We start from the raw sequence: 11,801 nt of genomic DNA on the forward strand, positions 1-11,801 counted from the left end.
AAGGTCAGGGCTGGGGCTTTCGGAGCCTCATAGTCAAGGTCTAAAACTAAACAGAAAGACAACAGAGTCCAACCTTGGGGATTTTCCTGGGGAAGTAAATGAATGCTGCTAGGATCACTGTCAGGGATACTAGAATGGGCCTTTCTGGGAAGCAGCCCCCTCCTCAACTGAAGAGATTAAAGGAGGGCCTCTTGAAGAAGGAATGGACAGTGAGGAGGTGAAGCCGGAGACAGACAGGAGGCTGGACAACCCTACCCACAGTGGGGAAGCCACTGGGAGGTAGGTGGCCCTTTGCCCTCTTGTCAGGGAGAGCTCAGAGTCTGGACCCTTGGGGCTGCCCTCTTTGCCGATGGGGAGACTGAGGCCCAGAATGGATGGGGCTGGTCCAAGGTCTCAGAGCAGTGGTGGTGGTGCCAGGGCTCAAATGGGGTCCCCAACTTGCAGTGCTGGGCTCCAGGCACAAATAATGGGGTGCCTTACACATGGCGCGTGGCTTGCTGCCTCTCCCCGAACAGGCTGACCTGGTTCTCTCAGTCTGGGGCAGGGTGTGTGTGTGTGTGTGTGTGTGTGTGTATGCGTGTGTGTACGTGTGTGTGTGTGTGTTAAGTGGAGGGGGGAGCAGCTAGCTTTAGGGGAGCTGAGGGCTGGGCACAAGTGGCTGCCTCACTTCCAGCCCTTCCTTTCTCCTTCTCCCCAAAAGGAGGAACCTCTCATTGGGTCTTTGGCATTCGTTTACTTACAAAGGTCAGGGTTGAAAGCCTGATAAAATGCTCTTCTTCCCCCAGCCCGAAAGCTGCCCATGGATCTCCATGGAGGCTGAGCTCTGGGACAGTTATTTAGCTCTTTCCCCAGATCCTAGATAGGTCCAAACTACAGAGGAAATGAATGATAAAAATGTAACTGTCTGACACCTGATACGCCACATTACGAGCTGGGTACCATTCTAAGTGCTCTTTACATCCCCCTTCACAAACCTGTGCGGGGCTTCCCTGGTGGCGCAGTGGTTAAGAATCCACCTGCCAATGTAGGGGAAACGGGTTCGAGCCCTGGTCCGGGAAGATCCCACATGCCGCGGAGCAACTAAGCCCATGAGCCACAACTACTGAGCCTGCGCTCTAGCGCCCACGAGCCACAACTACTGAGCCCACGCGCCGCATTTACTGAAGCCCACATGCTCTAGAGTCCGTGCTCCGCAACAAACCACCACAATGAGAAGCCCGTGCACCGCAACGAAGACCTAACGCAGCCAATAAATAAATAAATAAAATTGTTTTAAATAAAACCTGTGCAGGAGGTACTCTTATTATCCTCATTTGGCAGGTGAGGAAACTGAGGCTCAGAGAGGTTAAGTCCCCTGCCAAAGGTCCCACAGCTGATGAGTAAAAGGGGCCAGGATTCAAGCCCAGGCAACCTGACTCTAGAATCCAATTCCCTCTGGTCACAGCCAGGACAGTAAGGAAATCACACAGGGATTCAGCATCTATTTCCTTGGTCTCCTGTTCTTCCAGAGTGAGACTGGAAAGTTGGTGAGGTCTAGAGGAGACAAATGCATCTCAGAATCAGATATGGGGTCCCACCCCAGCTCCTCCATGTAGCACCTGAGAACTCAGGCTGGGTTTCCCCACCTGTCAAATTGGGATCATTTTGGGAGAAGCCTCCCAAAATCAAGGGAGACAAAAAAGCTAGCAGAGGTGAGAGGAAGGCTGGGGTAACAGTGTGGGGTCCCAAACTGCCAGGAGCCCCCAAATGGCCCCAGGAGCACTGGCCACAGGTCTCATCGAATTCCAGGTGCTTAAAAGCGGTGGTGTTCTAGCTTGGGAGAGTTTGCTACCTTGACCAGTGTAACCCAGAACCCCAAAACAGACCCTCACCTCTACCCCACTGAAGTGGGTTATCTGATCCTTGGCCACTAGGGGAAGCCCAGCCTTTCAGGGATGCAGCAGGGGGCCCCAGGTGAATGTAACCCACAAATGGCTGATGAGGCCCTTCCTTGCTAATTAACAGGGTCACATGACAGGAAGCTGAAAAGGCTGGTCTGTCCCAGCAAGCCCCAGCAGGTCTGACCTGGTGCGCTGGAGAGAGGCCTTTATCCAAGCGCAGAGGGGACTCCGAAGGTGGCACTGGGCTGGGCTGGAGCCACAGAGTGCGGGGGGCGGGCACAACGGGAGGAGCCTTGGGGTTGGGGACTGGAGAGCGGAGGAGTGCAGCAAATAGGCCCTCCGCTTCCAGGCTAGGACACGCTACCCAAAGTATGGCCTGTAGACCTGCCGGACTTCACCTGGGAACTTCTTAAAGTGTATCTGAATCTGATCTTAACAAGGTCCCGGGTGACTGGATGTACTTTAATTTTTGAGCTGCCTTGAGCTGAAATGCCTTTGAGTCATTCAACCTATCTGAGCCTCTGAGTGTTTCCTCAATTGAGAAAACATCGTTTTTAGTATAGTGCCTGTTTCAATAAATAACTGATAATAATAATGATGATGTTATTAGTGTTATTAATTTATTGGCTGGGAAAGAAAGGGCACCCTGTAGCCAGTCTGCAGTGGTCAAGGGAGGGCCTGGCTTTCTGAGCTGGACTACAGGAACAAGAGGAGCTTATATAATGGGGCAGCAGAGAGGGTGTGTGTGTGGGGGGGTTGTGGGGGGGTGGGTGTGGGTGTGGGTGCGTATACTGAGCTGCAAGCAAACCACAGCACACCTCCAGGGGACGGGAGTAAACAAAAATCTCCTTCACACCTCTGCCATGCACAGGTCAGCTTTCCTTTCGGTAGGCTGGTGCCAGCCTGTCCCTGGCCAGAAATATGTGCTCAGCCCCTGGGGTTCATGGCTTCCCACCTGTTAGCCTGGCCTGAGACACCAGGTCAGGGGACCCCAGGAATAGGGAATACCAGAACCAGTAGCCACCTTAGGGAGCACTGGGGTCCTCCTGGATAAGGAGCTGGGACAGTCCCTATACATTTATTTAGAACTGCAAAAAGTCCTCAGGGGAAAGAGAATGGCCCAGCTCCATCTGGGGAAGGAAACCCCAGGATTCTCAAATATTCCCATATAAAAGAATCACCCAGGAGCTGGTGAAAAGTCCAGAATCTGGGTCCTAGTCCAGTGATTCTGACTTCATGTACCCCAGGTGGGCCCCCTGGAATCTGCATTTTAAATAAGTGTTCTAGGTGGTTGGGAGGAAGGTGATTTACATTTTGGAGGAACAAGAAAGAAGGGCCCCCAGCAATCAGGGCGTCCTATTGGTGGGGTGGGGTGGTGGTAGATAAAGAAGCTTGGCTCAACTAATCCAAGAGGCAAGGGAGGAATCCTGAGTGACTGGCAGCCTTGTCTCAGGCTGCAGCAAGTCCCTTATCGTGGGATTTGTAAAGATCCACATCTCTGCTTTCTCACATACTTTAAAAGCAACTGTGCAGCCTTTTAAGACCCTTGTGTGGGCTCGCAGGAGGCTTAATTAGGATTGCAATCGCATTAAGTGAAGCCCTTCTAATAGTTACTGGATAAATGTTAGGGAAATCCTGTAAAGAAAAACTTACCTGTCACCACCTTCACATGACTGTTTGCATTATACCTACTGCACCCAGCCTCCCCTTGCGCAAACAGATTTTTACCTGATTGTAGCCACAGAGCAAGTGGTTACTCCTTAATTCCCTTACACACTCCCACACTGATTCTTCCCCCTCCATCCTACCGGCTATTCTCCAAGGGCTGGATACCACCAGCATCTCAGAGAATGTCACAGACTCAAGGACCCTATTAAACTCTAATCCCAACCCCTTTGAGATCTTATCATGGCCTCTACATGCCTCAGCTACAGGAACTGAAGCAGGAAGTGCTCAGAGTTGGAAATGCCCTAATAATAATAAATCATGGGCTTCCCTGGTGGCGCAGTGGTTGAGAGTCCGCCTGCCGATGCAGGGGACACAGGTTCGTGCCCCGGTCCGGGAGGATCCCACATGCCGCGAAGCAGGTGGGCCCGTGAGCCATGGCCGCTGGGCCTGCGCGTCCGGAGCCTGTGCTCCGCAACGGGAGAGGCCACAACAGTGAGAGGCCCGCGTACCGCTAAATAAATAAATAAATAAATCATGCAGGAGTTGACAGATTTGTTCTGTAAAGGGCCAGCTAGTAAATATTTTTGGCTTTGTGAGCCATACTGTCTCTGCTGCTGTGACTCAACTCTGCCCTTAGTAGCATGAAAGCAACCACAGATGATATGCAAATGATGGGCATGGCTGGCTGTATTCTAATAAAACTTTATTTACAAAAACAGGCCATGGGCCATAATTTGCCAATCCTTGTTTTTCCTTTCCGTGTTTTTCCTTTTAATGCTCTTCAAAGCACTGTCATATACCAACCTCAAGCAGTCATTCTGTAAGCAGTCTGGACATCAGCCCCATTTAACAGAAGAAAAAAACTGGCCCAGAGGGTGGCTAGGCCCCCACTTATTGACAGAGGTGGACTCTAAAACAGGTCTGGGATCTTCATCACATCCCAGAATCCCCAACACTGGTCCTTCCCCTCCCCAACGCCAAGCACATGTCCTGTTCAGCAGGAAGACCTCTGCTACACCCACTGGCACCCTGAGGAACACCCCAGAAACACTGGAGAGCCATCCTGCTGGGTGCACATTGCTTCCCACCCCTCCATGTGGTGCAACCAGGCTGAGTCATACGGAGACCCAGCCCTGCCCTGGGGAACGGGAGGAGGTGCCTCCCTGGGCTCCAGCCCTGCTGGTGAAGGCAGCAGTTGGCTAGAGGTGACAGGGCACCATGCCTGCATTTCTCTCCTGGAGGGACTGAACCCCACCTGCAGTCTGTTCAATGCAGGCAAAAATGTAGAGAAGTATGTAAGGCAAAAATGTACAGAAGTGTGTAAGGCATTCCCCTTGGGGAAGGAGTTGGGGGGGTGAGGGGGGAGGTGTTCTCAAGCAGATGCCCCTCCAGTCAAATTCACTCTTGATTACCTTCCACAAAGTCCACTCTGCAAGCCAGCTAAAAGTGTGGTCTCTGGAGCCCCACTTCCTGGGTTCAAATATTGACTGTGCCTCATGAGGGAAACTGCAGGGTAATGAAATGTCCCAAAACTGAATTGCACTGACGGTTACACAACTTGATAAGTCTACTAAAAAAATCAGTGAACTGTACACTTGAGAAAACCCTGGCTCCGTCATTTAAAGCTGTGTGATTTTGGGCATGTTGCTTAACCTCGCTGTGCCTTGGTTGCCCCATCTGTCAAACAGGATCATAGGCTAGGATTTAACAAGTCAACAACACAAGGACTTTAGAACGGTACCTTGCACCTAAGAAGGGGTCAATAAATGTTTGGGACCCAGGCGAGGAGAGGCGTTTAGGCCTCACAGAGTTGTACTTGGCAGGACATGTGTGTTTGTTAAGTTCCTAAACCCTGCCTCCAAGCCACCCTGGCCCTCGTAGGCTTTGCTCCTGCTGGGTGCCCTTCCCTCTCAGCTCACATGCTAGTTCCAATCAGAGGTCATCTCTCTCTGTTCCTTTTGCACTTACTCTTTTATGGCAAAGACTCAGAAAGGGCTAAACAGCATTCGGTCAGCTCTGTTCATCAGCTGGTCTGAGATCCTTGGGCCAGAGAGAGGCAACGTCTTGTTTGCCCTGCTCCTGTCAGGGTGCCTTGTGTCCCAGCTGTGACAACTCGGGTGCTGAAGTGAATCCAATAGCAGGGGTTGAGGCTGTAACATCCTCTGTGGGTCCCCACACAGTGGCCATAAAGGTCAGTGAAGGTAATGGGGTGACAATGAAGGCAGGTGAGGTAAAGCAGTGATGGGTGACCCTCCTTGGGCCCAGAAGCTCAGATCATACACAAGAAGTGAATTCCTGTCCCCACCCCCTGGATTCCCCCTCAGTTATGTAGGGTACAAACTGCAGAAAGATGCAGTGATAAGGTGACCCACAGGCAGAACCCAAAGGTAGGGTGGGCATGGTCTTTTCAGATGCCTGCAGACAAACCACCCTGACTCAGGGGCCAGGGGCGGCTGGCAGTCAGGAGGGACTTCCTCAGCCTCCCCTGTCGGGTCTGTGGCTTCTCCCTCTGAGCTCGTACGCAACCCGGGCCCCAGGTTGACCTGGCCAGAGCCTGTGACCCCAGTAAGTGACTTGGTGTCTGGCACAGGCTGGTATCCTGCTAGCAGTGGCTCCTGTGGATTTTTCCTGGGCCTCCCCAGGGCAGAGCCAAGTGTGTGGGCACGTAGATAAGCAGCTCCCTCTCTGCCTGTGACCCCGGGCCAGGAGAAGCGGGGCTGGGAACTGGGGGTGGGGGGACAGAGGAAGCGGAAAGAGTGGGGGGTTGAAAGGACCACCCCCAAGTCCTCAGATCCAGGGGAACACTTTGTACTCAACAGTGCTGCTGGGGGAAGGGTGAGGGAGGGCACTGCAAACCGCGGGAAGCCTTTCTGGCAACAATAACGCAAATATAACTTCCACAGAGGAGGGAAAATAAATACCTCGGAAGAGGGACTAAGATCAGATGCGGGGGCCCCCGCAAAGGTCTCCGACCTCGCTGTGGAGAAGGGCCCCTCCTTCCCTTTCCCAGAGACACCTCTCTCGCCCGAGGCTCCTGCCCGGCCAGCACACAGGTTCAAACGCGTTCCTTCCCCTCTGCGCTGCCGCGTCTCCCGCCTTGGAGGCCGCGGATCGCCCGGAGTCCCGGGAGGGAGGCCGCCCCCGGGGTGGGGGTACCGCCCGGCAGCCCTGCGCCCTCCGGCTCCCGGGCACACTCACCGAAGCCCCGGGTCCCCTCCTCCGGGGCCTCCTGGGTGAAAATCCAGGGGGGGTTGGTGGCGTAGAGGGAGGTGGCGGGAGGGTTGGCGTGCTTCTTGCCGAAGAGTTTGCTGAAGGTGCCCTGCACCGTCGGGTTCTTTTTCATGCTGCCGCCGGCCGAGCAGGCGCCGGGGAGGACAGTCCCTCCGCCTCCTGCCCTGCTCCGGACTGGACGCCTCACCGTCTCCCCAGGGGCCTCTACCAGGCCATGCCCCGCGCCGTCCTCCCCGCCCGCGCACCGGGAGACAGGTGCTGCGGGCGCCGCCGCTCTCCGGGAAATGCGAGCTACCTGGACAGGTAAGAGGCTGCGGCTGCGACCCGGCCCCGCCCCGCCGCCGCCGCCGCCGCCTCCGCCCCGCCGGCCCGCCGCCCGACTCCCCCGGCCGCATTCCTGCCGCCTCCTTCCACAACTGGCCATTGTTGGCGGGGCCCGGTGGGTCCGGGACCTCGCCCAGCCCACGCCCAGCCGCGGAGACGACCCGCCCCCTCCCGCGGGTTGCCTCCCGGCCCCCCTCCTCCACCCCTCGTCCCCCGGGGAAGGGAGGGGGCAGGCCAGTTCCCAACTTCTCAGGAGGTGCGTGACCAGGTCGATCCGGAACTTCGGAAACGACTCTTGCGCCCAGCACTGGGGAAGTGGCTGGCCACAGCGCGCGCGCTGAAGGGTTCTATAGGGGCCCTCAGAAATGTGGGCCAGGAATCTTCCATGCCTGTAAGGAAATGCCCATAAGAAAAAAAGGTAAAAGCAATAAATAAAAAAACTAAAAAAGCAAAAAACTAGTGTCCCGATCTGATGACTAGGACGGAAAATATCCTCATTGACAGAGCTCCAAAGAGCATGTAGGATGACTAAATCTTGGCATTTTTTTTTAAACACCAAATTCCTTTTCTTTTTCTTTTTTCTGTGAAGCTAAGTGAATATATATTTTTTAATTGAAATATAGTTGAATTACAACATTATATTAGTTTCAGGTGTACAACATAGTGATTTAATATTTTTATAGATTATATACCATTTAAAGTTATCATAAAATATTGGCTATATTCCCTGTGCTGCACAATATGGCCTTGTAGCATATTTATTTTATACATAGTAGTTTGTGCCTCTTAATTCTCTACCCCTATTTTGTCCTTCTTTCCTTCCTTCTCCCCACCTCCACTAGTTTGTTCTCTATATCTGTGAGTCTGTTTCTCTTGTGTTATATTCATTCGGTTTATTTTTTAGATTCCACAAATAAGTGTTAGCATTCAGTATTTGCTTTCTCTGTCTGACTTATTTTAATAAGAATAAGATCCTTTAGGTCCATCCATGTTTTTGCAGATGGTAGGATTTCATTCTTTTTATGGCTGAGTAGTATTCTATTGTGTGTGTGTGTGTGTGTGTGTTTGTGTATACACATTTATATGTATACATATAAATGAAATATCTTCTGTATCCATTCATCTGTTGATAGACACTTAGCTTGCCTCCATATCTTGGCTATTGTAAATAATGCTGCTGTGAACATTGGGGTGCATGTATCTTTTGAATTAGTTTTTTCATTTTCTTCGGATATATACCCAGGAGTGGAATTGCTGTATCATATAGTAGTTCTATTTTTATTTTTTTAAGGACCCTCCATAGTCTGCACCAGTTTACATTCTGGTAAACCAACTGGCTGCACCAGTTTACATTCCCACCAATGGTGTACAAGGGGTCCCTTTCATCCTCTAAGTGGATGTAATTTCTAAAAACTCCAGGTGGGTCAAGCCCACAGAGGTTCAGTTCATTCTCCAGGAAGACGAGCTGTGAACTTTTAAGTTGCTTCAACTTCTATACTAGCTAGGCTGGGGGTGGCTGTCCACCAGGGGAGGTCCCATCAGATGAGGACCCTGGAGACAGTATGAAAGATGCAGAGAGTAGGGGAGAGTCAGTCCAAGGGGTTAGATTTGGATGCTTTCTGGGCAGCAGGGATGGAAGGCTGAGGGGGGCAATCAAGTCACAGATAGAGTGTTTCCCATGAGCTACCCAATCAGAACCCCCGCTGCATTTCTCCTCCTCTTTCTCCCAGACAGTTGGGGTGGCACTGCTCTTTGTACCAGATATTTTCCCTTCAACTTTTCATCTTGAAAAATCTGAAAGACTAGTAAAATGACCACCTGTACACACACACACACACACACACACACACACACACACACACACACACACCACATACACTTTTCATTTTCTTTTTACTGACAGTTGAAAGGTATGGATATCATGGCACATCTCCCCACACCCACCACTACTTCAGTATCCATTGCCTAAGAATAAGGACATTCTTCTAAATGACCTCAATACAGTTATCACACTCAAGAAATTTAACATCGATACACTATTAACATCTGAAATATACTCCACATTAAAAATTTCCCAATTATCCCCCCAAGATGTCATTTTAGTTTTTGATTATTTTCCAGTCCACAGTCCACAGTTCACAAATTGCATTTGCTCGTCATGTTCCTTTAATCTCTTAATTTAGGGCAGTCCCCTGCTTTTGTTTGTTTTTCATGACAGTAACATTTTTGAAAAGTCCCCCCAGTGTCAAGGGACAGGATGAGAAGGGCCCTCAAGGCTTGTGGCTGTGAGGTCATTGTTTTCCCACCAGGAGGGGAGGGACTGAGGAACAGATTGGGGGACAGAGCATCTTTAAAAACACTCATGTTTCCCAAATGTTCTTGGTTGGTGACACACCTGTGGTCAACCTTGTCCTACCCCACCCCCTCCTGTGGCACTCCTGTTCATTCAAGGAGTATTTGTGGAGGCTGTCCCAGTTGCCTGGTGCCGTGCTCAGGGTTTGTGATAACTGGGGATAGAAGAGAATTATAGAAGTCTTATTTCTACCATGGAGGATCTCGGGGTCTCATCAGGAAGCTGGGTTTACATGATTCAAGGTGGCAGACCATGATGACCAAGTACAGAACAGTGACTGCTGTCACTAATACATACACAACAGGAATTCAGAGGATGGGAGGTCAGCGTGGGCTGGAGAAGTCCAGGAAGGCTTCTTGGAAGAACTGAGATGTGAGCTGGCCTTTGAAGGATGACAAAGATGTTAATAGAGACCAGAAGGGGCCCATTCTAGGGCATCCACACATACCCATATGATCTGTCTCCCCACCCCCCCATCTCCACGTCATGGCTCCTCCCACTGTCCACACAGGAAGGGCACAAGGGGACCCCAGATGCCCCATCACACCCTGGACATCATCAGAACCCACCCAAGTGCTTTAGACATTCAGGCATGAGATAGGGGCTTCCTTCTAGGAGACCTCTGAGGTGCAAGGCCCCTCCCACCTTGGGTTGCTCCTGGGCTCTTACACCCTGAACCATCCCCAGCAGAGCCACCATCCAGTGGCTCCATTCATGTACAACTTCCACCGTATAACTAATATTCTTGAGAACCGCTGTGTGCCCAGCTCTGGGCTGTGAAGGATCCAGAGAAGTCAAAGACATGGTTCCTGAGTTCAAGTTGCTTTAGTCTATTTGGGGAGACAGGGAGAGACACGTGGAGAGATGAAGGGTGGGGCGGTAAATGATGAGGGGGAGACTAACAATGGAATTAACAGAGGTTCAGAGGAGGAGTGATCAGGGTGGGCCGGAGGATCAGGGCGGGGGGGCACATAGGAGGAGCAAAGACCTTTGCAGGGACTTAGGATGGTGGAGCTGGGAATTGGGGGATGGAAGGGAGGTCACAGCAAGTTTGGCCAGGGTGTGATGGGCTTAAAAAGGCCAGCTGGTAAAATCGGAAACAACCCAGATTGTCCAGCTAACAATGGCTGGTTAAATGAATTATGGCATATTCACACAATGGAATAATAATGCAACTCTAAAAATGAATGAGTCAGCCGACTGTGTCCAGTTAACTGTTGACAAAACCGTGTGTGTGTGTGTGTGTGTGTGTGTGTGTGTGTTACCATTTGGGGCAGGATAAGTATGATCATATTTGCTTGTATTGGCACAGAGAAACTATGGAAAGATACATAAGAAACTAGTAAAAGTAGTTACTGGGGGGAAGTGGGGGGAACTGGGCAAATGGAGTGGGAGGGAGAATTTTCACTGAACACCTTTTCACAGTTTCTAATTTTCAAACCATGGTAAATATATTTGCTGTTTAAAAATTAAAGAAAAAAATAACTCAGCAGGAGAGTTTAGTCTAAAAGTGTGGACCACCACGAACCAGCAGCCTCTGCATCATCTGGAATCTTACTAGAAATGTAGGATCTCTGGCTCCATTCCAGACGTTGGGCAACCTCTCTGGGTCTCCGCCTGTTCTTCTGTAAAACAGGCTATTAATATAAAGCCATTATGAGATTCAGTGAGCTGTTGCATTAAGGTACCCAGCAGAGGATCTGAATTTTAACGAGACCCCCAGGTGATTCAAGAGCATGTTAAGGTTTGAGAAGCTCAGGCCTAGGGTCAGTGGTTACCAGGCAACGGAGCAGGCAAGGGTGACTGGTGGTAACAGCTGTGTATAAGGATCATCTAGCAGCTGGATGAAGGGCCAGGAGAAGGAGAAAGTGTAGGCTGAGGGGCAAAGAGAGGCTACGTAATTGATCGGTTAATTGGTTAATCAGTTGGTATTGATTCAAGCAGGAGGGGATGTGGACACGCGTGCTGGTGGTAGAAACAAAGTAAAGTTGTTAGTTTGTGGGACATTTCTTAGGAAGAAAGGAAGGGCTTGGTAAACAGCTTACATATAGGGAAGTAGAAAAAACGACAACAAGAAGAACTCTGAGCCCGTTTCCTCATCTGTAACATGGGAGTAATAACAGTACCCCCGTGTGAGAGTTGTTAAGAAGATTAAATAAGATAAATGATGTGAAGTGCCAGCACAGGGCCTGGCACCCAGGGGCCACTCCTCAAGTGTTTGTTCATTTCTCCTCCTTCTGGTCCCCTTGCTTTTGGGGTTAGTTTTGGTTGGGGATGGAGGAAAGGGGGGAACGAGAGTGACCCATGAACACCAGAAGGGTTTGAGGCTGCTGAATCTGGACAGC

At 50.9% G+C, this 11,801-nt stretch overlaps 1 protein-coding gene across 1 annotated transcript in view; it reads right to left on the bottom strand.

Moving 5' to 3' along the window:
• The window catches only part of C18H6orf132 (chromosome 18 C6orf132 homolog), a 35,685-nt gene extending 28,584 nt beyond the window's left edge, over positions 1-7,101 (bottom strand). Inside the window, exon 1 of the mRNA XM_024121893.3 lies at positions 6,747-7,101. Coding sequence (XP_023977661.1) covers positions 6,747-6,891 — 145 coding nt within the window. The 5' untranslated portion in view covers positions 6,892-7,101. The remainder of the gene's footprint in view (positions 1-6,746) is intronic.
• Positions 7,102-11,801: the final 4,700 nt, after the last annotated feature.

This window comes from Physeter macrocephalus, chromosome 18, assembly GCF_002837175.3.
Source record: "Physeter macrocephalus isolate SW-GA chromosome 18, ASM283717v5, whole genome shotgun sequence".
NCBI classification, from domain to species: Eukaryota; Metazoa; Chordata; class Mammalia; order Artiodactyla; family Physeteridae; genus Physeter; species Physeter macrocephalus.